This window comes from Salvelinus namaycush, chromosome 11, assembly GCF_016432855.1.
Source record: "Salvelinus namaycush isolate Seneca chromosome 11, SaNama_1.0, whole genome shotgun sequence".
NCBI classification, from domain to species: domain Eukaryota; kingdom Metazoa; phylum Chordata; class Actinopteri; order Salmoniformes; family Salmonidae; genus Salvelinus; species Salvelinus namaycush.
Window position 1 is genome coordinate 33,797,114 of NC_052317.1, and position 20,757 is coordinate 33,817,870.

The window sequence follows — 20,757 nt, forward strand, 5'->3', positions numbered from 1 at the left end:
CACGTCTTTGTTTTAGTTCCGCGTGGAACGAATCAACGCTGTACACTTTAAGCCGCGAAAGATCAATCCCGAGTTTGACTAGATGTAATATAGAAATTGTCATGGTTCGCTATAATTTCCCCCTTCAATCTGGATATCTGAGAATACAACAAGTCACACTTTCTCAGAGGAAATAATTGACCCGTGTGCAGTGCTTGACTTGGGCAGGAACTCACCGGATGCTTGAGCTCATGTGCCTCTTTAAGAGCATTAGCTCAAAAGTATAATGGAGCTCCTGAACCTTAATGTAAACAATACCGGCACCCAAAATGAGTACCGGCACCTAGTTTAGTCCAAATCAATAATTTGGGATCAAACTAGTATGTTATAATAAAAAACAAAATGTTGTTATCATAACAAAAATGTGTTCCATTAATCTGATATTGATTTATAAAGGCCAATTGACTCACAAACCAATAACTGGCTGATAACTGATCTGGTATATCCATATTTTCTAAACATACATTTTAAAATACCAGATCAGATATCAGCCAGTTATTGGTATGTGAGTCAATTGGCCTTTATAAATCAATATCAGATTAATGGAACAAATGTTTGTTATGATAACAATTGATAACTATTGCCATTTAGTATAAAGTGTTGCTGGAAACACATTGCGTTTTTTTTAAATCTCCGTTTGTAAGCGTAATACAAGATAGTGATTGTATAATTGGATTGAAAGGACAGCAAGTTATTTTCCTTACCTCACAAAAATGGAGGAAGGCTCTGTCCAGTTTGGCATGTGACATATCTACTGGACACCGTTGGACAAATTGTTCTGTGTATACTTTTTTAAATATTTTAACTTTCTTTAACTAGGCAAGTCAGTTAAGAACAAATTCATACTTTCAATGACGGCATAGGGGTTAACTGCCTTGTTCAGGGGCAGAACGACAGATTTTAACCTTGGCAGCTCGGGAATTCGATCTTGCAATCTTTCGGTTAACGTTACTAGTCCAACGCTAGGCTACCCGCCGCCCCGTGCCAATTTGAGTTAGTGTACTGTGCACAATCAACACAGCAGAATTCTAACCTTGGAACTGGAAATTGTGTGTTATGAGAGTGCTAATAGGTATGTATAAATCAGACATTTTTATTTTATTTAACTAGGCAAGTCAGTTACAATGACTTGCCTCAATAGCGTAACGTTACTTGGCTACTTGTAACTGAGTGTTTGCTACATTGAAAGTATACTATTAGCTAGTTATAGAAATCGTTATCAAACATGCATTCTGTGGTTCCAGTTTCATGTCATGTGTGCGGTAACTTTAGTGGAACCACGTCAGTTTTACTAAAGACATTTCGTTCACATTTAAAAACCCTTGTAAATGTAGCCAGCTACCTTGTTTTGTAACTGAGCGATGTGCGCATGCGCGTCAATATGACGTTTCTTTTAACACTTATCTGTATTGTTTGGTGAGCTAAGATTCTTATGCCTAGAGTAATTGCTGGTTGTTTATACAGGTTCAGAGTTTTATTCATATTCTCATCCAAATTTCTAGCATAGTCTATGTTTTGGACTATGAAAAATAAAATACCAATTAGTAACAGCAGTTTCCCTAATCTAATCTTGTGGTTGTCAAACCTGTTCCATAATATTTGATCTATTCCAGAGTTAGCATACCTGATTGAACTTGTCAACTAATTATCAAGCCCTTCACTAGGTGAATTAGGTGAGCTACTTCAGGGCTACAACAAAATTGGGTAACATCTAGGGGTCCCCAAGGAGAAGTTTGAGAACCACTGATATAATCAATCATGTGAGCTTGTACTTATCCTGGCTTGTAATATTCTCTCTGCCTTTTATTTTCATCAGGAGGAGGATCTGGGTTTGTGGGAAGAGAGCTGACTCGTTTACTCAAAAACAAAGGTCATGAAGTCACAATAATATCTCGACAGCCAGGTCTGGGAAAGATCACATGGGTATGATTATGACCTAATTTTATAGCACTGTCATGAGCAGAGCACGCACTGAAATAATTGTCATTCATTTTCCTTTAGTATTATAATACAAGTATTCCTCACTCCTACAGAGTAACCATTCTTCATATTAGCAACCATAAGGGATCTTTGTATGCACAAATGACTATAAGTCACTTTGGATAAAAGCATCTGCTAAATGGCATTTATTATTGAAGTTATTATCTATTGGAATCTTTAATGTTGACACCCAAACATAACACATGGTGTCACCTAATTAACAATAATTAAAAAGCTATCTCATGCCCTGTTTGCAGGGTGAATTGGAGGCTGGTGGCCTCCCACCATGTGAGGCTGCTGTCAATCTGTCTGGGGAGAATCTTATGAACCCACTGCGATGGTGAGCAATGGAGCCCTCATTAAGCCCTCATTTTAAGCCTTTTCCAAAAATGAAAGCAATTGTCTGAGGATGGTGCTGGACCATCAGATTTTATTTGTCACATGTGGCAAATGCAACGGTTGTAAACTGATGTGAAATGCTTGCTTATGAGCCATTCCCAACTATACAGAGTAAAATACATGAGGAATAGAATACACAAGCATGAAGATGTATACAGAGAGTACGAATACCAGATCAATGTGCAGGGGTAAGAGGGATTTGAGGTAGATATGTAAATAAAGGCAGGGTAAAGTGACTAGGTATCAGGATAGATAATAATAAGAGTAAGAATAAAGAACAGAGTAGCAGCTGCATATGATGAGTGTGAAAGTGTGAGTGTGTTGTGTCGGTGTGTGAGTCTGTGTATATATAGTCTTGTGAGTGTGCATAGTCATTGCAAGATAGGGTCAACGTAGAGTCCTTGTAACCATTTAATTAACTATTTAGCTGTCTTGTGGCTTGGGGGTAGAAGCTGTCTCGGAGCCTGTTGCCGATGCTCCGGAACCATTTGCCGGACGGTAGCAGAGTGAACAGTCTTTGGGTGCCTGAAGTCTTTGGCAATTTTTTGGGCTTTCCTCTGACACCACCTGATAAAGAGGTCCTGGATTTCAGGGAGCTCTGCTCCAGTGATGTACTGGGCCGTCTGCACCACCCTCTGTAGCGCTTTGCGGTCGAGGGCGGTGCATTTGCTATACAAAGTGGTGATGTAGCGAGTCAATATGCTCTCTGGTGCAGCTGTAGAATTTGAGGATCTGAGATAAAAAGAAAAGGGGACAGTTTGATGAAAACGCTTTAAATACAGGTTAATATCCATCATGGACTGGACTCTTTCCATACCACTCTTTGCCTCCCTCTCTCTCTTTTCTTTTTATGTTTGTCCCTCTCAACCCCACCCCCCTCATTGGTTCTCCCTCCTCCATGTTGGTACAGGTGGAATGAGGGTTATAGGAAGGATCTGTTCTCCAGTCGGGTTGACACAACCACAATTCTGGCTCAAGCCATTGCTGGGTCCCCCAGTCCCCCTCATGCTTGGGTCCTAGTCACAGGTGTAGGTAAGTATCCTAGGTTCCTTGCATACAGTTTCAATGACACTTAAAGCATCCTTAGATAGTCACAAACAATATTACAATATTTTTACCATAGTTGTTGGTTTATTTTTGTCTCTTCCCCACAGCATGTTATAAACCCAGTCTAACAGCTCAGTACACAGAAGACAGTGAGTGGACGCCATTTGACCTCCTGTCAAGACTGGTGAAGGAATGGGAGTGGGCGGGGCGTCTTCCTGAAAACATTGCACAGAATACCAGACAAGTAGTAATCAGACCAGGTGAGTACTATACATTTACTATCAGAGTGTGTGTATGTGCATTAGATACAACTGGACAATGTTAATATGAATACGGTCCTTTGAATGAGATGGCAGTCTTTTGTGATTTCACCACTGATACCCCTGCTCTACTGCCTTCCTCCAACAGGGGTAGTACTGGGTCGTGATGGTGGTGCCATGAAGCAGATGATGACTCCTTTCTGGCTAGGCCTTGGAGGCACGTTGGGGTCTGGCAGACAACCATTCCCCTGGATCCATGTCTCTGACCTGGCTGGAATCATCGCTCATGCCCTGGAGCCCTCTCCCGACACCCCCTCCTCTGCTGTCCCTCAAGTGTTTAACGGTGTTGCCCCAGCACTGAACACCAATTACGAGTTCACCAAAGAGCTGGGCCGGGTTCTGAGGAGACCCACTGTCTTCCCTGTGCCTGGATTTGTCATTGATGCCCTAATGGGTTCAGAGAGAGCCATAGTGCTAACCCAGGGTCAGAAAGTAGAACCCAAGAGGACTCTGGAGTCAGGCTTTCAGTACCAGTACCCAGACCTGAGCTCTGCCCTGAAGGAGATTGTTGAGAGCTAGATGTGAAACAGGAGATGAAGAGATTAGATTTTGTAACGTGAGAGAACTTCACTGATGTGAGCTTTTTTCCTGAATAAATATGATGGACCCTGTCTCTCAAAAAGTGTCCAGTGTCCACTGCAAGAAAGGAATATGTACATATATAAAATCTTCTACACGTTAGCCAATAGTGCATTCTCAGCCTAGAGGTTTCTGTGACCTCAGAATGTAATGAGTAACATGATTTGAGCACTTGAACTTCACTGTTTCTTAATTTTTATTTACAATGTAAATATGTTATTCCCCATTACAGGAAACAACATGCAATTTATAGATCGTGGTGAGCGGAGGGTGGGTTTCTGACCAAAGTATGATGAATGTGTTTGGCACTTATTCACTTAGTAAACACAGGATTTAACAAATCATACACTTTTATTGCCGTGTCCTTGACAGTCATATATTGAACAATGTTCACATTAACAATCTCCACCACAGACCCTTTTAGAAGGAGAGTTGTGCTTGAATCAAATGTTGGTGTTTCATGTCAGTTATCCTCAGCCTGATGATGTCAACCTGTTTTTGATCAGTCTATGAAGGGAACAGTTGATTTCACAGCACCAGGAAGGATGACCTTGGAGGGTGTTTCTATCTCGTTCATTCATAATGGCACTGACTGGTCAGTCTAAATTACTTGAATCATCCTCTGGCTGAATGATTGGCAGTTGATCTCCCCAATCACTACTCCGGGCACAGCGATACACGTCTCTGCGTGGAAAAGATACAATCAGTCATGTATGCAGTTTAACTTGGACAGTGGAAGTGTAATGATGCTAGTTGGAGGATTCAACATACCTGCCATGTCGATGGGCTGTCACCACAACCCGTTTAATCTCTCCACTAGAGCAGCAGACCTGACAGTGAACATGTCTCGGCCTGCGCAGCACTGGTGCTGTGAGCCTGGCCCAGTCCAGCCCCTCTCCACCTGCCCAGTCTGTTCTTGACAGAACCAGGTAGCTGAACCTCTCGGTCAGTCGGTCTGGAGCCTGTGAAAGAAATAACAGGACTAAGAATAGGACAGGCCAGATTATCTTGCATTCATTGTTGACACCATTGTTGACACATGGTCAAGTAAGCCAACAACCAGAAAATACAGTCAGATCCTTCAAAATGATCTCTTACCCCAGGTAAAGGGAGTGGGCTGTAGGCTTGAGAGAAGTTGCAGGGTACTAAGGGCAGTTGGAACAGCTTGGGACAAGGTGATTCATGAGGACACTCAAAACAAAGCAGACAAAAAAACACATGGGTGAAATAAACTGGCGAATGAGACATAATGTATAATAAGGTGGTTCATATATAATAACATACTGGGGCAAACACAGATGGTCTTCTTGGGTCATGGGCTGTTCTTTCTTGTTTCTGGGATTAGAGTAATAAAGGCATCATTATACTTTCAATGACTCATGGATTTAGATATTAAAAGCAGGTGACTATAGTATATGTTTGAGAGAGTGAGACCTTAAGAAGTATGTCTCTGGCATCCATAAGTATCTGGTGGCCCTCTTTGGTCCCATTTTCTACCAGCACCTACAACAAGAGCAGAGTTCAAAGAAAAGAGGTTGGGGTGATTCAAGGTAATATTACTTATTGTCTAATGGACGGGGTGTGAGGAAACATTTTCACCAACCAGATAAGAGCTGGTCTTTCTCCACAAAGTGAGTATGGCATCTTCCCTCTCCTTTTGACTGGCCAATTCTGACAGAGAAAAGGCCCCCACCACCAGATCAAATTGCACCTGAAAGTATAACACCGCATCATCACTAATGCCATGACATTGTTAGTCTTGCACATAACTAGACACATTGAAGGTAACTAGACTAACCTTAGGGGAGACAGGAAGGAACTGACGGAAGTATACTTGTTTGATGACAGGCTCATCTTTTTCGCTGCTGCCTGCTCAACAAAGAACAGTATAATGATTATGTAATTATCTGTCTCGCTCCCTGTACATTGACATGAATGACTGGAGGTGCATAGTGTACCTCTGAGAAGGCGATCTGCTATAGTGTTCATTGCCCCAGAATTGTCGACACACACCATCTCCTTCAACGTATCACCCCAAAATGAGTGTGATGCCCTGGGAAAAAAGGAAGGAAAATCTTAAATGTGAAGTCTCACTACACAGACAACTGAAATTATGTTATTGTTCTGATCCTCACCAGACAGCTGTTCCTAATCCTGAACCAAAGTCCAGGAGAGAATGAGGGGAGAAGGAGGGATCTCTTTTCTTTATCTGGAAAGAGTGATGAAAAAAAAGAGAGGGTCATGCAATGGTCCCACTGTTGGCAAGAGGGGATCAGACTATATAAAGCATGTTAATATGTGGTACGACTGATTACTTTACCTCATTTAGAACTCTTTTCACTGCAGCGTAGCCACCTGCCAGCTTAGCAACCATGTACACCACACCCAACTCTTCATCGTACCTAGGACAGAGAGACAGAAGAGCAGAGTGAGACAGAAAGATTAAGTTACATGCTACTTTAAGCTTACCATGCAGAGATGTTCATAGCTGAGGAAAACACACATAGCTACCTCATAGGGGACCAGTGGTATGTTGTCTTCCTGAGATCGCACAGCACTTTCTTTGTGATTTGGGTCTCCAGCAGTTGAAGATCTACATCTTAAATAAAAACAGACGTTAATTTCACACTACCACATGTTCTCCATCTTGTGTCCTCTTGAGCAAAACACTTTCCTGGAAGTCGTTCATCCAGTTCACCTTTCTCTCACTCCCAACATTCCATATCGCCAATCTCTGCCCCTCTCTTTCTTTTAACACCCATTTGTATTAAGTCTGTCACCTCCACCCTTCTCTTTTGTCTTCTCCCACAGATTCTTCTCCAGGGCCATGGCTCTTTCCCTCAGTGTTACATCCTCAGGTGCTCTTTTCCTGCTCCACAGGAAGTTGGTGAGACTGCGTGCTTTGTCAACCAACCCACTCACTTCTGTGCCTGCAAGTTGGGAGGATAAAAGACTAGAATAACACTGTCACTAAATGGTAATAGAATAACACTGTCACTAAATGGTAACACTGTCTCGTGATATTGTATTACTCAAAATAAATACCATGGCAGGAAGTAACACTATTGAGATATGGATGTCAAATCTCCTCTACCATGAATGATAGCTTGTGCTGCTTTCTGGAGTTCATCTGGCAGGCGCAGTGTCTTCAGATTTGTCACCCCTGGGTGTTTCCTGTGGGGAGCACCTTTTAGGAAGTCTGCATGGGATTGGGGATGCACTTCTGCACTTAGTGCCTGTGGGTAAAGACAAGTTATTCGAGACATAACTGTCATTAACATCCTCAATATTATTATTCCCAACATCTATGAATAAGGATGGTCAGTCTTCAATTGGACTTTAAAGTAACAAAAAAGTAAGGATGGAACATAGTAGAAAAGGGCACATTTGAGAGAATGGATCAATGACAGGGCGAGAAGAGCAAAAACAAGACATACTCTGTACATTATCCTCACAGCATCCACCCTTTGATAAAGGACACGCGCACCATAAGCTCGAAAAGCCATATCTTCGTTTTAACAATCCCAAATGTCTACATGGAATAGTAACTATACTAAATAGCTAGCTATTTGCTACCTAGCTGACACAACAAGCGAAGCGATCACGTGTACGTTTACCAAATACTTCCGCCTAGGAAAACGCTAAGGCGGAACCGTTGTTGCCGAGCTAATCCACAGCGTATCTCAACAGAGGCGCTAGCTGGTTGGGTGATTTCCCGCGTTGATCACTTTCTAGTCTGCATCTGTCTAAATTCTTTAAGTGTTCTTCGATACAAAAAAACGTTCTTATTTGGCAAGTGACATAAACATTGTAAAACATGAGACGCACAAGAAGCTCCAGGAACACATCTCAAGGTGTAACGTTAGCATCAGAAAATGGAGTGTCTCCGTCCAAGACAGGTTAGTGCTTGCTAGCAGGCTAACGTTAGCTTTGTTGTTAGCTGGCTAGCTAGCTACGCTTCGGTTTCGTGTAATTTTGCTTACTTAACGTTAATTAGCCACTAACAAAGTACTGACAGGAGCTGATAACTATTCTGATTTTATAAAAACTTGTTGAAAAGTTTGCTTGACTCAAAGTCTGTTGTGACATTGATTGTCTATGAAGCTTTATAGCTCTCTGTTTGACTGAAACATAGCTATGCAAAAACGTGTATGTCTAGTCTACAGCATCTGTTGCGTTGTTGTATTAATCTCTGTGACTGTTCTTTCCTCAGTGTGGCAGTGGAAGGGGGATGAGGGTCAGTGGGAGCCATACCCACCATCAGCATGTGCCCAGCTAGACTCAGCCCTCAGCTCTGGAGACGCCACGGTCTCACTGACGTTTGGCTCTGGGGCAGCATATGACGTAGACTTGAAGAAGATGGTCCAGGTCAACACAGTAACCAAGTACAAAAGGAAAATACGCTCGCACACACTGAAACCAGGTCAGTTGGCAATGTGGATATAACATGTGTCTATGTATATGTGTTAGCTACAACAAACCAACACATGCTCTCCCTGTAGAGAGTTTAAATGGAGGAGATGCAGTGGATTTAACCCAACAAGATGCGAGTCCAGTCCAGATTAAAGTGGAGGAAATGGAGGAGCAGCCAATCGCCAAGAAGAAGCGGGGTGAGGGAAGGAGCCAGAAGAAAAGTAAAGTGATGCACGTGGAAGAAATGGAGAGCAAAGGTTCCAGCATTTCCTTCCATTTTTATAATTTAAATGTGTTGTCTAAAGTGCTTTCAATGCTATAAATACCCATGATTTTAGGACATGGAATCTATTTGTGTTCATGTGTGATACAGTAATGTAAGGGGTTGTGTCAATTACTGTATACTGATGGCTCTTTGTAATGTGTTCATGTTCTCTTAATAATTGTGGTTAATGTCAGACGTCTTTTTGATGCGTTGTGTATTAACGGTAGAGGTCGACCGATTATGATTTTTCAACACCGATACCGATTATTGGGGGACCAAAAAAAGCCGATACCGATTAATCGGCCGATTTAAAAAAAAAAATAATAATAATAATAATAATTTTAAAAAAAATTAAAAAAAATAAATGTATTTGTAATAATGACAATTACAACAATACTGAATAAACACTTATTTTAACTTAATATAACACATCAATAAAATCAATTTGCCTCAAATAAATAATGAAACATGTTCAATTTGGTTTAAATAATGCAAAAACAAAGTGTTGGAGAAGAAAGTAAAAGTGCAATATGTGCCATGTAAGAAAGCTAATGTTTAAGTTCCTTGCTCAGAACATGAGAACATATGAAAGCTGGTGGTTCCTTTTAACATGAGTCTTCAATATTCCCAGGTAAGAAGTTTTAGGTTGTAGTTATAGGAATTATAGGACTATTTCTCTCTATACGACTTGTATTTCATATACCTTTGACTATTGGATGGTCTTATAGGCACTTTAGTATTGCCAGTGTAACAGTATAGCTTCCATCCCTCTCCTCGCCGCTACCTGGGCTCGAACCAGGAACACATCGACAACAGCCACCCTCGAAGCAGCGTTACCCATGCTGAGCAAGGGGAACAACTACTCCAAGTCTCAGAGCGAGTGACGTTTGAAATGCTATTAGCGCGCACCCCGCTAACTAGCTAGCCATTTCACATCGGTTACACCAGCCTAATCTCGGGAGTTGATAGGCTTGAAGTCATAAACAGTGCAATGCTTGAAGCATTGCGAAGAGCTGCTGGCAAAACGCACGAAAGTGCTGTTTGAATGAATGCTTACGAGCCTGCTGGTGCCTACCATCGCTCAGTCAGACTGCTCTATCAAATCATAGACTTAATTATAACATAATAACACACAGAAATACGAGCCTTAGGTCATTAATATGGTCGAATCCAGAAACTATCATCTCGAAAACAAAATGTTTTTTCTTTCAGTGAAATACGGAACCGTTCTGTATTTTATCTAACGGGTGGCATCCATAAGTCTAAATATTCCTGTGACATTGCACAACCTTCAATGTTATGTCATAATTACGTAAAATTCTGGCAAATTAGTTCGCAATGAGCCAGGCGGCCCAAACTGTTGCATATACTCTGACTCTGCGTGCAATGAACGCAAGAGAAGTGACACAATTTCACCTGGTTAATATTGCCTGCTAACCTGGATTTATTTTAGCTAAATATGCAGGTTTAAAAATATATACTTCTGTGTATTGATTTTAAGAAAGGCATTGATGTTTATGGTTAGGTACACGTTGGCGCAACAACAGTCCTTTTTTGCGAATGCATCGATTATATGCAACGCAGGACACGCTAGATAAACTAGTAATATCATCAATCATGTGTAGTTATAACTAGTGATTATGATTGATTGTTTTTTATAAGATAAGTTTAATGCTAGCTAGCAACTTACCTTGGCTTCTTACTGCATTCGCGTAACAGGCGGGCTCCTCGTGAGGCAGGTGGTTAGAGCGTTGGACTAGTTAACCGTAAGGTTGCAAGATTGAATCCCTGAGCTGACAAGGTAAAAATCTGTCGTTCTGCCCCTGAACAAGGCAGTTAACCCACCGTTCCTAGGCCGTCATTGAAAATAAGAATCTGTTCTTAACTGACTTGCCTAGTTAAATAAAGGTGTAAAAAAAAAAAGAAAAAAAAAAAGGCTAAATCGGCGTCCAAATTTACCGATTTCCGATTGTTATGAAAACTTGAAATCAGCCCTAATTAATCGGCCATTCCGATTAATCGGTCGACCTCTAATTAACGGTGCTGTTTATGTTGTGCAGAGATTGTGAAGACTGTGGTCATGAAAGGAAAGGCTCCAGTTGATTCAGAATGCAAAGCCGGCAAGGTACAGTACACAGTTTGTTTTTTTTGACTGGCAACTGAAACGTTCTCTTATGATGCTCAACCCTCGCCGTGGTTTTGTCACCTAGACATCTGTGAGCTTTTTTAAGACCAGCTTTGGTCACAGTTCTCAATGTGGAGTTTCTGTTTGAAAGTGTTTTAGTCACATGCCTCTGACACAATCTACCATGTATGCAGTATGCACAAAATCTAGAAAAATTGACTAAGGTCTGGTTTCAATGATGGGACACTTTTTGCAACTTTCAATAAGGGAAAAAAATATGTTCCGGGCGTGTCCTCCTCAGACAGACGACTATCCCAACAAATAACGAGGCAGACATGTCAGAATGGCGTGATTCAAAACTGGAGGGCGTTGTTTGCAGGCAAAGTTTGCAGGCAAAACCATTGCAGTGTTTTAGTGAAGGTAGTTGTTGCAAACTAGCCACTTGCGAAATGCACTCATTATTAAAAATAATCTCCATTGATCTCCATCGGGCTAGCTACTCTTTTGTATTTTATTCAAGCGATAAAGTAGTGAGGTAGGCAGTGACGTAGTTCCTCTATGCCAAAACAGTCCATAATTGAAACCAGTCCCTAGTCACTGTTACCTAGGGTTGGGTATTCCAGACTATTCCCTTCTCACCAATTCTAAACCCTCTCTTTTCCTCACAGGCCCATGTCTACAGTGAAGGAAATGACGTATATGATGTAATGTTAAACCAGGTAAAAACATAACAACATAGTAACTACATAAGTGTATTTGCTAAATGATTTGTAAGGGAGATGTTTTGTTTGTTGTTTCACAGACAAATCTTCAGTTCAACAACAACAAATTTTTCCTGATCCAGCTACTTCAGGATGACAGTGTCAAGGCCTACAGCGTGTGGTTTAGATGGGGACGAGGTGGGTTCATGTCTTTGTTTTCCCAAATGTTTTGTGATATTGGGAAGTAGTGATTTCTAACACATGGTGCCATCTCTCTTTAGTTGGTAAGGTTGGACAGAACAATCTAGTTTCCTGTGGTGGAGATCTTCTTCAAGCCAAAGATCTCTTCAAGAAAAAGTGAGTGGGCTGGGGGTGTTGTGTGTGTGTGTGTATATGATGGGAGTTGAGTGATATTGGGTGTTTGAATGATTGGGGAAAAAGCTACACTTTTGAACTAAGTGAATATTGCTAAGAGGATAATGTATTCATTTGTGTTTTGATGTAGGTTTCTGGATAAGACCAAGAACGAGTGGGCACACCGGGCAAACTTTGAGAAGGTTGCAGGAAAATATGACATGGTGTTTATGGACTACAGTACCAATGGAAAGGCAAGGAATAATCATCTCAGACTTTCCTCATATCATCAGTGTTTTATCTCTCAAACAAATCAAATCAAATTTTATTGGTCACATACACATGGTTAGCAGATGTTAATGCGAGTGTAGCGAAATGCTTGTGCTTCTAGTTCCGACCATGCAGTAATATCTAACAAGTAATCTAACAATTTCTCAACAACTACCTTATACACACAAGTGTGAAATCATCTACATATCCCCCTGTTCTGCATTCATTAGTTCTCCATTCTATATCTTCTCTCCCACCCCTCTGACCTTAATGGTCCACAGGCAGGTGAATCTGTGCCTAACCAGTGTTCCTCCTTTTCCAGGAAGAGCCCCAGCCCCCGCTTGCATCACTGTCCCAGAAAAAGCCCTCCAAGCTGGATGTGAAGGTCCAGTCCCTTCTCGAACTGATCTGTGACATCAAGGCCATGGAGGAATGTGTGCTGGAGATGAAGTTTGACACCCGAAAAGCTCCTCTCGGTGAGTATGTGTAACAGTCAAAATAACTGACAAAGTAAATGTGACATTGTTTTTGTAACTTTTAATTGCGGTTGTTTTTCTCTGTAGGCAAGCTTACAACAGAGCAGATCCGTGCAGGTTACTCAGCCCTGAAGAAGATTGAGGAGTGTGTGAAGAGAAAGGGAAGCAGCCGCGAGCTACTGGAGGCATGCAACCAGTTCTACACACGCATCCCCCATGACTTTGGGTCAGTAATGAATGTTCTGTATTTCAAGCTGCTCGGTCCACTGGCATGTCCATTCATGGTAAATAACAATTTTATTATATTTTTCCCAGGTTGCGAACTCCCCCAATAATCCGCTCAGAAGAGGAGCTGAAGGAAAAAATTGCTTTATTAGAAGTGAGCTTGACTTATTTGAGTACTGTATTTTCTGTTACCTGCAGATCCTACCATTCAATAACATTTTCTTACAAATTGAAATTGCTGGATGTTGGTTTGGTATGGAATCATGCCGTCTGCAGTCTGTTTGACAGTGTGTTGTCTATCTCCAGGCACTGAGTGACATCCAGATAGCAGTGAAGATGGTCCAGTCCAGTGCCTACGGTGATGAGCATCCTTTGGACAGACAGTACAACGCCCTCCAGTGCCAGCTACAGCCACTGTCCTCTTGTAGCCAAGAGTATCAGGTGAGCACCTGTGCTTTAGTTGAGTTTACTCAAAGTATTTTCATGTGTAGTTTAGAGGTCTGTTACAGCTGGGTTGGAACAAAAGCCTGCATAAATTGATCAGGTAGGCTGTCTCTTCCTTCCACTGCTCAATTGTTGTTCTCTCTCTGAAGGTGATTGAGAGATATCTTCAGACATCCCATGCTCCCACTCACTCTGACTTTACCATGACTGTTCTGGACATCTTCGCTGTGGACAGGGAGGGGGAGAAGAATGGCTTCCTCTCACAACTACACAACAGGTACCTCATGTTTTATTGTCTGCTTACACAGGCTGTCCGATGCCACTTTAAAAGGGCTTTTAAAATAAAGATGGTACCCGTAGTGAATGGTTCTCCTTCAGGGTATGTTCTGCATTGTTATTGTGTGTGTCTCCCTCAGGACGCTGCTGTGGCATGGCTCTCGTCTGTCTAACTGGGTTGGAATCCTCAGCCAGGGCCTCAGAGTGGCCCCTCCAGAGGCTCCTGTCACTGGATACATGGTGAGTGAGATTGTGTGTGTGAGAGACTGTGAGAGAGAATATGACTGAAATGAAATGGCACATGTTCACCTGCTGCATTACAGGGCGATGACAATTGTTTCTTTCTCCTAGTTTGGGAAAGGTATTTACTTTGCTGACATGTCATCAAAAAGTGCCAACTACTGCTTTGCCAATCAACGCAACAAAACTGGACTCCTACTGCTGAGCGAGGTGAGAGATTTGTAGTTCTATTTTTTTCCTCTACACAAATGCATTGTTTCCAATTTGAGAATAACCCTTCTGGAAATGATCTAATCCATATGAAGTGTTTGTTTCCATACACCTGCTATTTTTCATTTGATTTATTAGGATCCCCATTAGCCGATGGCGACAGCTAGTCTTACTGGGATCCAACACATAACGAAAAAAACATTAGAATTTACATACATGTAATAAAAAATATATATATATGTATCCCTGTGTGATGCAATATGATGTGTGTACTCCCTTGGTAACAAGTCGTCTGTTTATTCATTGTCTTGGTAACAGGTTGCCCTGGGTGACAGTAACGAGCTGTTAGCAGCTGACTATGAGGCTGCCAAACTACCTGCAGGGAAACACAGCACCAAGGGCCTTGGACAGACAAGCCCAGACCCCAGGAACGCTGTCACATTGTGAGTTTCTCTCCCTTTCACTCACTGTAAATGTTTGGTTGGTTGGTTGGTTGGTTGGTTTACTCTAACACAGATGAGTTATAAAAAACAGACATTTCTAGTATTTTTACTTGAACCTGAATCAAGATTTCCGTCTTACATGTTGTTTATGACTCTTCCATTGTTCACTATTGTCTCCTCGCTCTCTCTCTTTCTCTGTTCTGTGGTTCTCTCAGGGATGGAGTGACAGTCCCAATGGGGCCTGGAATGAAGACTGGGGTGGGAGCAGGTGGCGGCTACTCCCTCCTCTACAACGAGTTCATTGTCTATAACCCTGCCCAGACCCACATGAGGTATTTACTAAGAGTTCAGTTTAACTATTCCTCGCTGTGGTGATACAGGGATATACTGTAAAGACGTGTGTAGCAAAAAGAGACATTAACACATTAACTAAACTGTCGCATAATAATAATTTGGGGGGGTGCTTATATTTGTCCTGTTACACACAAGTGTGCAATGGAAATGCCTTAAGGGCACAGCAACAGATTTTTTTGTTATTCTTTCGATTACTGACCCAACGCTTCAACCTCGAGGCTATCTGCTGCCCTTAAGCTTAAGCGGTTGTTATGAGAAAGGAAGAGTAGACCCAGAGAAATTCAGATAAAAAAATTCACAACTCATGAAACGATCCCTAAGGGGTTTTAATGTCTGTGGTGTTGAGGCTGTATTACTCCCAATAGCTTTATTTCAAAGCCTTGCATTGTATGATGTCCATAAGAGGGAAGCAACAATTAACATGGGTTAAATTCATACATCTGTTGCATTCCAAGCATTTTTTTTGAAATACAGTGGATGATGTGGTGAGTGTTTTGAAGTGATACAGCTTGTTTAGACAAGCACAGATTTTGTTGTTGTCAAATGTCACCCTGAGTGTGTCTTTCTAATGTAAAACAAAATAATAAAAACGCATGAATTGAAGGTTGTTTTATATATAAGCTATTGCTATAACTGTATCACCACATGTTAAACACAAAACTGATTTTATTGATAACAAAAACATGAAAAGTAAGTCTGTAAGAGCGAGAGAAATATCACTCATCAAATATGTATGTCCAGGGGTTTCCATGTAAAACTAAATAAAGACTGTTTTCATTGTGAACAGGGGTTTTGTATGTGTGTTTGGAGTAGAGCTGGGACGATAAACTGAAAATGATCGGCACTAACCATACTGGTCACTTATCCAGGGACAGATTAACAAGTCATAGGCCTTAGGCTTTGGTTTTTATATGGGGGGGTAACTCAGTCGTGGTCTCAACTTACTGTTGAGAGTTAAAATAGTACGATACACAGGGTGCAATTTCAAAATATGAAATGCTTACTTTCAAGCCCTTAACCAACAATGCAGTTCAAGAAATAGAGTTAAGAAAATACTTACTAAATAAACTAAATTAACACAATAAAATAACAATAACAAGGCTATATACAGAGGGGCAGTGTTTCTCTTATGTCAGTCAATAGCTAGGTTTCCAATTGGTGACAGATTTTCATGTGAATATACACTGCTCAAAAAAATAAAGGGAACACTTAAACAACACAATGTAACTCCAAGTCAATCACACTTCTGTGAAATCAAACTGTCCACTTAGGAAGCAACACTGATTGACAATAAATTTCACATGCTGTTGTGCAAATGGAATAGACAACAGGTGGAAATTTTAGGCAATTAGAAAGACACCCCCAATAAAGGAGTGGTTCTGCAGGTGGTGACCACAGACCAATTCTCAGTTCCTATGCTTCCTGGCTGATGTTTTGGTCACTTTTGAATGCTGGCGGTGCTTTCACTCTAGTGGTAGCATGAGACGGAGTCTACAACCCACACAAGTGGCTCAGGTAGTGCAGCTCATCCAGGATGGCACATCAATGCGAGCTGTGGCAAGAAGGTTTGCTGTGTCTGTCAGCGTAGTGTAACAGAGCATGGAGGCGCTACCAGGAGACAGGCCAGTACATCAGGAGACGTGGAGGAGGCCGTAGGAGGGCAACAACCCAGCAGCAGGACCGCTACCTCCTCCTTTGTGCAAGGAGGAGTAGGAGGAGCACTGCCAGAGCCCTGCAAAATGACCTCCAGCAGGCCACAAATGTGCATGTGTCTGCTCAAACGGTCAGAAACAGACTCCATGAGGGTGGTATGAGGGCCCGACGTCCACAGGTGGGGGTTGTGCTTACAGCCCAACACCGTGCAGGACGTTTGGCATTTGCCAGAGAACACCAAGATTGGCAAATTCGCCACTGGCGCCCTGTGCTCTTCACAGATGAAAGCAGGTTCACACGCACATGTGACAGACGTGACAGAGTCTGGAGACGCCGTGGAGAACGTTCTGCTGCCTGCAACATCCTCCAGCATGACCGGTTGGGCGGTGGGTCAGTCATGGTGTGGGGTGGCATTTCTTTGTGGGGCCGCACAGCCCTCCATGTGCTCGCCAGAGGTAGCCTGACTGCCATTAGGTACCGAGATGAGATCCTCAGACCCCTTGTGAGACCATATGCTGGTGCGGTTGGCCCTGGGTTCCTCCTAATGCAAGACAATGCTAGACCTCATGTGGCTGGAGTGTGTCAGCAGTTCCTGCAAGAGGAAGGCATTGATGCTATGGACTGGCCCGCCCGTTCCCCAGACCTGAATCCAATTGAGCACATCTGGGACATCATGTCTCGCTCCATCCACCAACGCCACGTTGCACCACAGACTATCCAGGAGTTGGCGGATGCTTTAGTCCAGGTCTGGGAGGAGATCCCTCAGGAGACCATCTGCCACCTCATCAGGAGCATGCCCAGGCGTTGTAGGGAGATCATACAGGCACGTGGAGGCCACACACACTACTGAGCCTCATTTTGACTTGTTTTAAGGACATTACATCAAAGTTGGATCAGCCTGTAGTGTGGTTTCCACTTTAATTTTGAGTGTGACTCCAAATCCAGACCTCCATGGGTTGATAAATTTGATTTCCATTGATAATTTTTGTGTGATTTTGTTGTCAGCACATTCAACTATGTAAAGAAAAAAGTATTTAATAAGAATATTTCATTCATTCAGATCTAGGATGTGTTATTTTAGTGTTCCCTTTATTTTTTTGAGCAGTGTACTAAAATAGGCATAAAAACAATATGCACATTGTCCCACCAGAGATGTTACATTCTAATTGACTTGTTGCGGATAAAAGGATGTGTGTGATGACGTAGTGCACGTAAAAATATATTTTGCTTTTAAATTCCCATGTACCGAATAGAAAAATACTGGTTAAATGGGTTTCCATCGCATTTTCAACTCTACTGATGGTTTTGTCACAAAAAAATGTATATAGAATGTGCCCACTTTGGTATTGTCATGTGCGATCTGGCCAACAGCTCACATATAGTGCCTTCAGAAATTATTCACACCCCTTTACACATTTTGTTGTGTTACAGCCTGAATTTAAAATGTATTAAATTTACTTCTTTTTTTGTCACTGGCCTACACACAATACCATAATGTTGAAGTGGAATAATGTTTTTCAAAATTTAAATTAAAAATTAAAAAATGAAAGCTGAAATGTCTTGAGTCAATAAGTATTCAGCCCCTTTGTTATGGGAAGCTTAAATACATTCAGGAGTAAAAATTTGCTTAAGTCACATAATAAGTTGCACGGACTCACTCTGTGTGCAATAATAGTGTTAACCACATAAATGTAAAGTCCCCATATTTGGGGACTCTATTAGCTTTTTAAAAATTCAATTTCAATTCAGTCTGGTATGAGAACAGTAGCCCCTATCTGCAAAAGCTGGGTGTCTTGGCTATTGATCTGTGCCTTAAAATCTTTGGCGTGACTTACTACCATATATGGGCATACGAATATATAACGGCAGGCCGAGGTGATGAAAATTCAAGATGACTGCTACATAGATTCCGGTTAGCGTTGTGAAGCATAAAGGAAATAAACACGGAATACGTTGATACACACCGAATGCCGGGACTCCACAGATCATGAGGATGTCTTATTTGTCTGCCTGTGACCTACCGTTATTGACCACCAGCCCCAAGAGTCAAAATGTTTATTTTACACAATTTTTCACCAAACAGTTAACATCAAACCAAATTTTATTGGTCACATACACATGGGTAGCAGATGTTAATGCGAGTGTAGCGAAATGCTTGTCATCTTACAAGGTTTGTTTTATGTTTGCGCTAAAGATACATGGGTGGTATCAAATGAATCCTTAGGTTGGTAGGAACAAATCTAGCATATTGCCAGTGGCGTGCCGTGGGCCTGGGGCCTGGGCCTTCAGTGAGGTCCTACACAGTCCCACCCGAATTAATCCACCTCTTATTACCATCATTATGATGCCATGGCTCTAGACACTATACATTTAGACAGAAACACAGTATAACCAGGCGTTGCGTCACCTTGAAATTGACAAAAATTTACATTTTTGGGTAAAGTGTTTACCCAAAAACATGACACAATCAATGAGTCTTTTCAATATGTCCCTATTTTTCTTCACCTTTTCATTGTGCAGCTCCGTTGCCCTGCGCGCTTGTTCGTTGAGCTGTAGATCCACTCGGGTGTCCCCAAAAGTTTTCAAAAGCACCATTGCTTGTAAGTGCCCAGCCGTACTTTGGTGTCTCGTTGCTGCCTTGGTTAGACAACTCAAGTTTGCTAAGCCAGTGTGGCTCCAAACACCAAATCAATCACTTGCAAATAATAGGCATTCCCAGCAGTACAGTTTGCAGTGCTTCTCGGAGCCTGTGAGCCATTGATAGCGCTCGTAGTTGGAACTTTGAAAGTGGCGAACGAACCCCTTTCCCGCCTGTGACAGGCTTTGTAGCGTCGGCGTCGGGCGACCTCTCCTTACAATGTCTAACATTTCTTGAAAAGTTCGTCTTGAGAATGGCGTTATAATTATATCCCCGACCAAATCGATATCTTCTCCTCCTTCCGCCATTGTGGGTTGAAAAAACAGCTTAGTAGTACGCAAATTAATTCGTTTATCAAATTCAGTTTCCTAGTTCTGAGGTTCTGCATAGACCTGCCCATAGGACCTGCCTCTCAATATTGGTAATCCAATCAAAAGACGTGCACGCACTACGCCTGCTAGCTGGCTCCTGTGTAACACTGGAAGCCAGCCAGCAGGCGTACAATAGCCAACTCTAAAGCTGATTGGTTGACACTAAATTTTCATTTCCATTCACTTTAAGCTACAAGCGCCCGCACTGTTGATTCTGAAGGCCTGAGGGCAGATTTTAGACCCCTGGAAGCAGTGCAACCAAGAGGAAAGCTATGAAATGAAGAGTATAACTCTTACTCAATCAATCAATCAATTTTATTTTATATAGCCCTTCGTACATCAGCTAATATCTCGAAGTGCTGTACAGAAACCCAGCCTAAAACCCCAAACAGCTAGTAATGCAGGTGTAGAAGCACGGTGGCTAGGAAAAACTCCCTAGAAAGGCCAAAACCTAGGAAGAAACCTAGAGAGGAACCAGGCTATGAGGGGTGGCCAGTCCTCTTCTGGCTGTGCCGGGTGGAGATTATAACAGAACTATGCCAAGATGTTCATAAGTGACAAGCATGGTCAAATAATAATCATGAATAATTTTCAGTTGGCTTTTCATAGCTGATCATTAAGAGTTGAAAAACAACAGGTCTGGGACAGGTGGCGGTTCCATAACCGCAGGCAGAACAGCTGAAACTGGAATAGCAGCAAGGCCAGGCGGACTGGGGACAGCAAGGAGTCACCACGGGCGGCAGTCCCGACGCATGGTCCTAGGGCCCAGGTCCTCCGAGAGAAAGAAAGAGAGAAGGAGAAAATTAGAGAGAGCCAAGATTTTCAAAATGTTCATAAATGACAAGCATGGTCAAATAATAATCAGGAATAAATCTCAGTTGGCTTTTCATAGCCGATCATTAAGAGTTGAAAACAGCAGGTCTGGGACAGGTAGG

General features: G+C 42.1%; 3 protein-coding genes across 4 annotated transcripts; 2 read left to right on the plus strand and 1 right to left on the minus strand.

The window, feature by feature from the left end:
- The first annotated feature begins 753 nt into the window (after positions 1-753).
- On the plus strand, positions 754-4,754 carry sdr39u1 (short chain dehydrogenase/reductase family 39U, member 1). The gene is made up of 6 exons (XM_039004223.1): positions 754-1,111; positions 1,856-1,962; positions 2,277-2,359; positions 3,329-3,450; positions 3,573-3,725; positions 3,874-4,754. Exons 1-6 carry the CDS (start codon positions 1,096-1,098, stop codon positions 4,302-4,304), a joined length of 912 nt encoding a protein of 303 aa, XP_038860151.1. The 5' UTR covers positions 754-1,095; the 3' UTR covers positions 4,305-4,754.
- Positions 4,697-7,977, minus strand: mettl17 (methyltransferase like 17). 2 transcript variants are annotated; one of them, XM_039004222.1, is made up of 14 exons: positions 7,802-7,977; positions 7,459-7,600; positions 7,145-7,294; positions 6,876-6,957; positions 6,685-6,766; positions 6,500-6,573; positions 6,323-6,417; positions 6,163-6,233; positions 5,968-6,075; positions 5,799-5,867; positions 5,649-5,699; positions 5,463-5,555; positions 5,136-5,326; positions 4,697-5,048 (listed from the first exon to the last, which is right to left on the minus strand). In XM_039004222.1, exons 1-14 carry the CDS (start codon positions 7,868-7,870, stop codon positions 4,961-4,963), a joined length of 1,365 nt encoding a protein of 454 aa, XP_038860150.1. In that variant the 5' UTR covers positions 7,871-7,977; the 3' UTR covers positions 4,697-4,960. The 2 variants fall into 2 exon arrangements, with proteins under 2 accessions (XP_038860150.1, XP_038860149.1); XM_039004221.1 differs by having other exon boundaries at positions 6,876-6,963.
- A 44-nt stretch (positions 7,978-8,021) lies between these two features.
- parp2 (poly (ADP-ribose) polymerase 2) lies at positions 8,022-15,944 on the plus strand. Its single transcript, XM_039004220.1, has 17 exons — positions 8,022-8,263; positions 8,578-8,787; positions 8,867-9,034; positions 11,103-11,167; positions 11,836-11,886; positions 11,970-12,066; positions 12,150-12,225; positions 12,374-12,476; positions 12,815-12,968; positions 13,056-13,194; positions 13,284-13,347; positions 13,500-13,634; positions 13,787-13,914; positions 14,054-14,153; positions 14,265-14,363; positions 14,682-14,806; positions 15,022-15,944. The coding sequence occupies exons 1-17, from the start codon at positions 8,182-8,184 to the stop codon at positions 15,179-15,181; spliced, it is 1,956 nt and encodes a 651-aa protein (XP_038860148.1). The 5' UTR covers positions 8,022-8,181; the 3' UTR covers positions 15,182-15,944.
- The last annotated feature ends 4,813 nt before the right edge of the window (positions 15,945-20,757 follow it).

Coding starts and splice junctions, on each gene's coding strand:
- sdr39u1 (XM_039004223.1), top strand. Junction 3,451..3,572: donor GGTCCTAGTCACAGGTGTAG/GTAAGTATCCTA, acceptor TCTTCCCCACAG/CATGTTATAAACCCAGTCTA. Junction 3,726..3,873: donor ACAAGTAGTAATCAGACCAG/GTGAGTACTATA, acceptor TTCCTCCAACAG/GGGTAGTACTGGGTCGTGAT.
- parp2 (XM_039004220.1), top strand. CDS start 8,182: ATGAGACGCACAAGAAGCTCCAGGAACACATCTCAAGGTGTAACGTTA. Junction 12,226..12,373: donor AAAGATCTCTTCAAGAAAAA/GTGAGTGGGCTG, acceptor GTTTTGATGTAG/GTTTCTGGATAAGACCAAGA. Junction 14,364..14,681: donor GACTCCTACTGCTGAGCGAG/GTGAGAGATTTG, acceptor TCTTGGTAACAG/GTTGCCCTGGGTGACAGTAA.
- mettl17 (XM_039004221.1), bottom strand. CDS start 7,870: ATGGCTTTTCGAGCTTATGGTGCGCGTGTCCTTTATCAAAGGGTGGAT. Junction 5,868..5,967: donor GAAAGACCAGCTCTTATCTG/GTTGGTGAAAAT, acceptor CTCTTGTTGTAG/GTGCTGGTAGAAAATGGGAC. Junction 5,327..5,462: donor GCCCACTCCCTTTACCTGGG/GTAAGAGATCAT, acceptor TTTCTTTCACAG/GCTCCAGACCGACTGACCGA.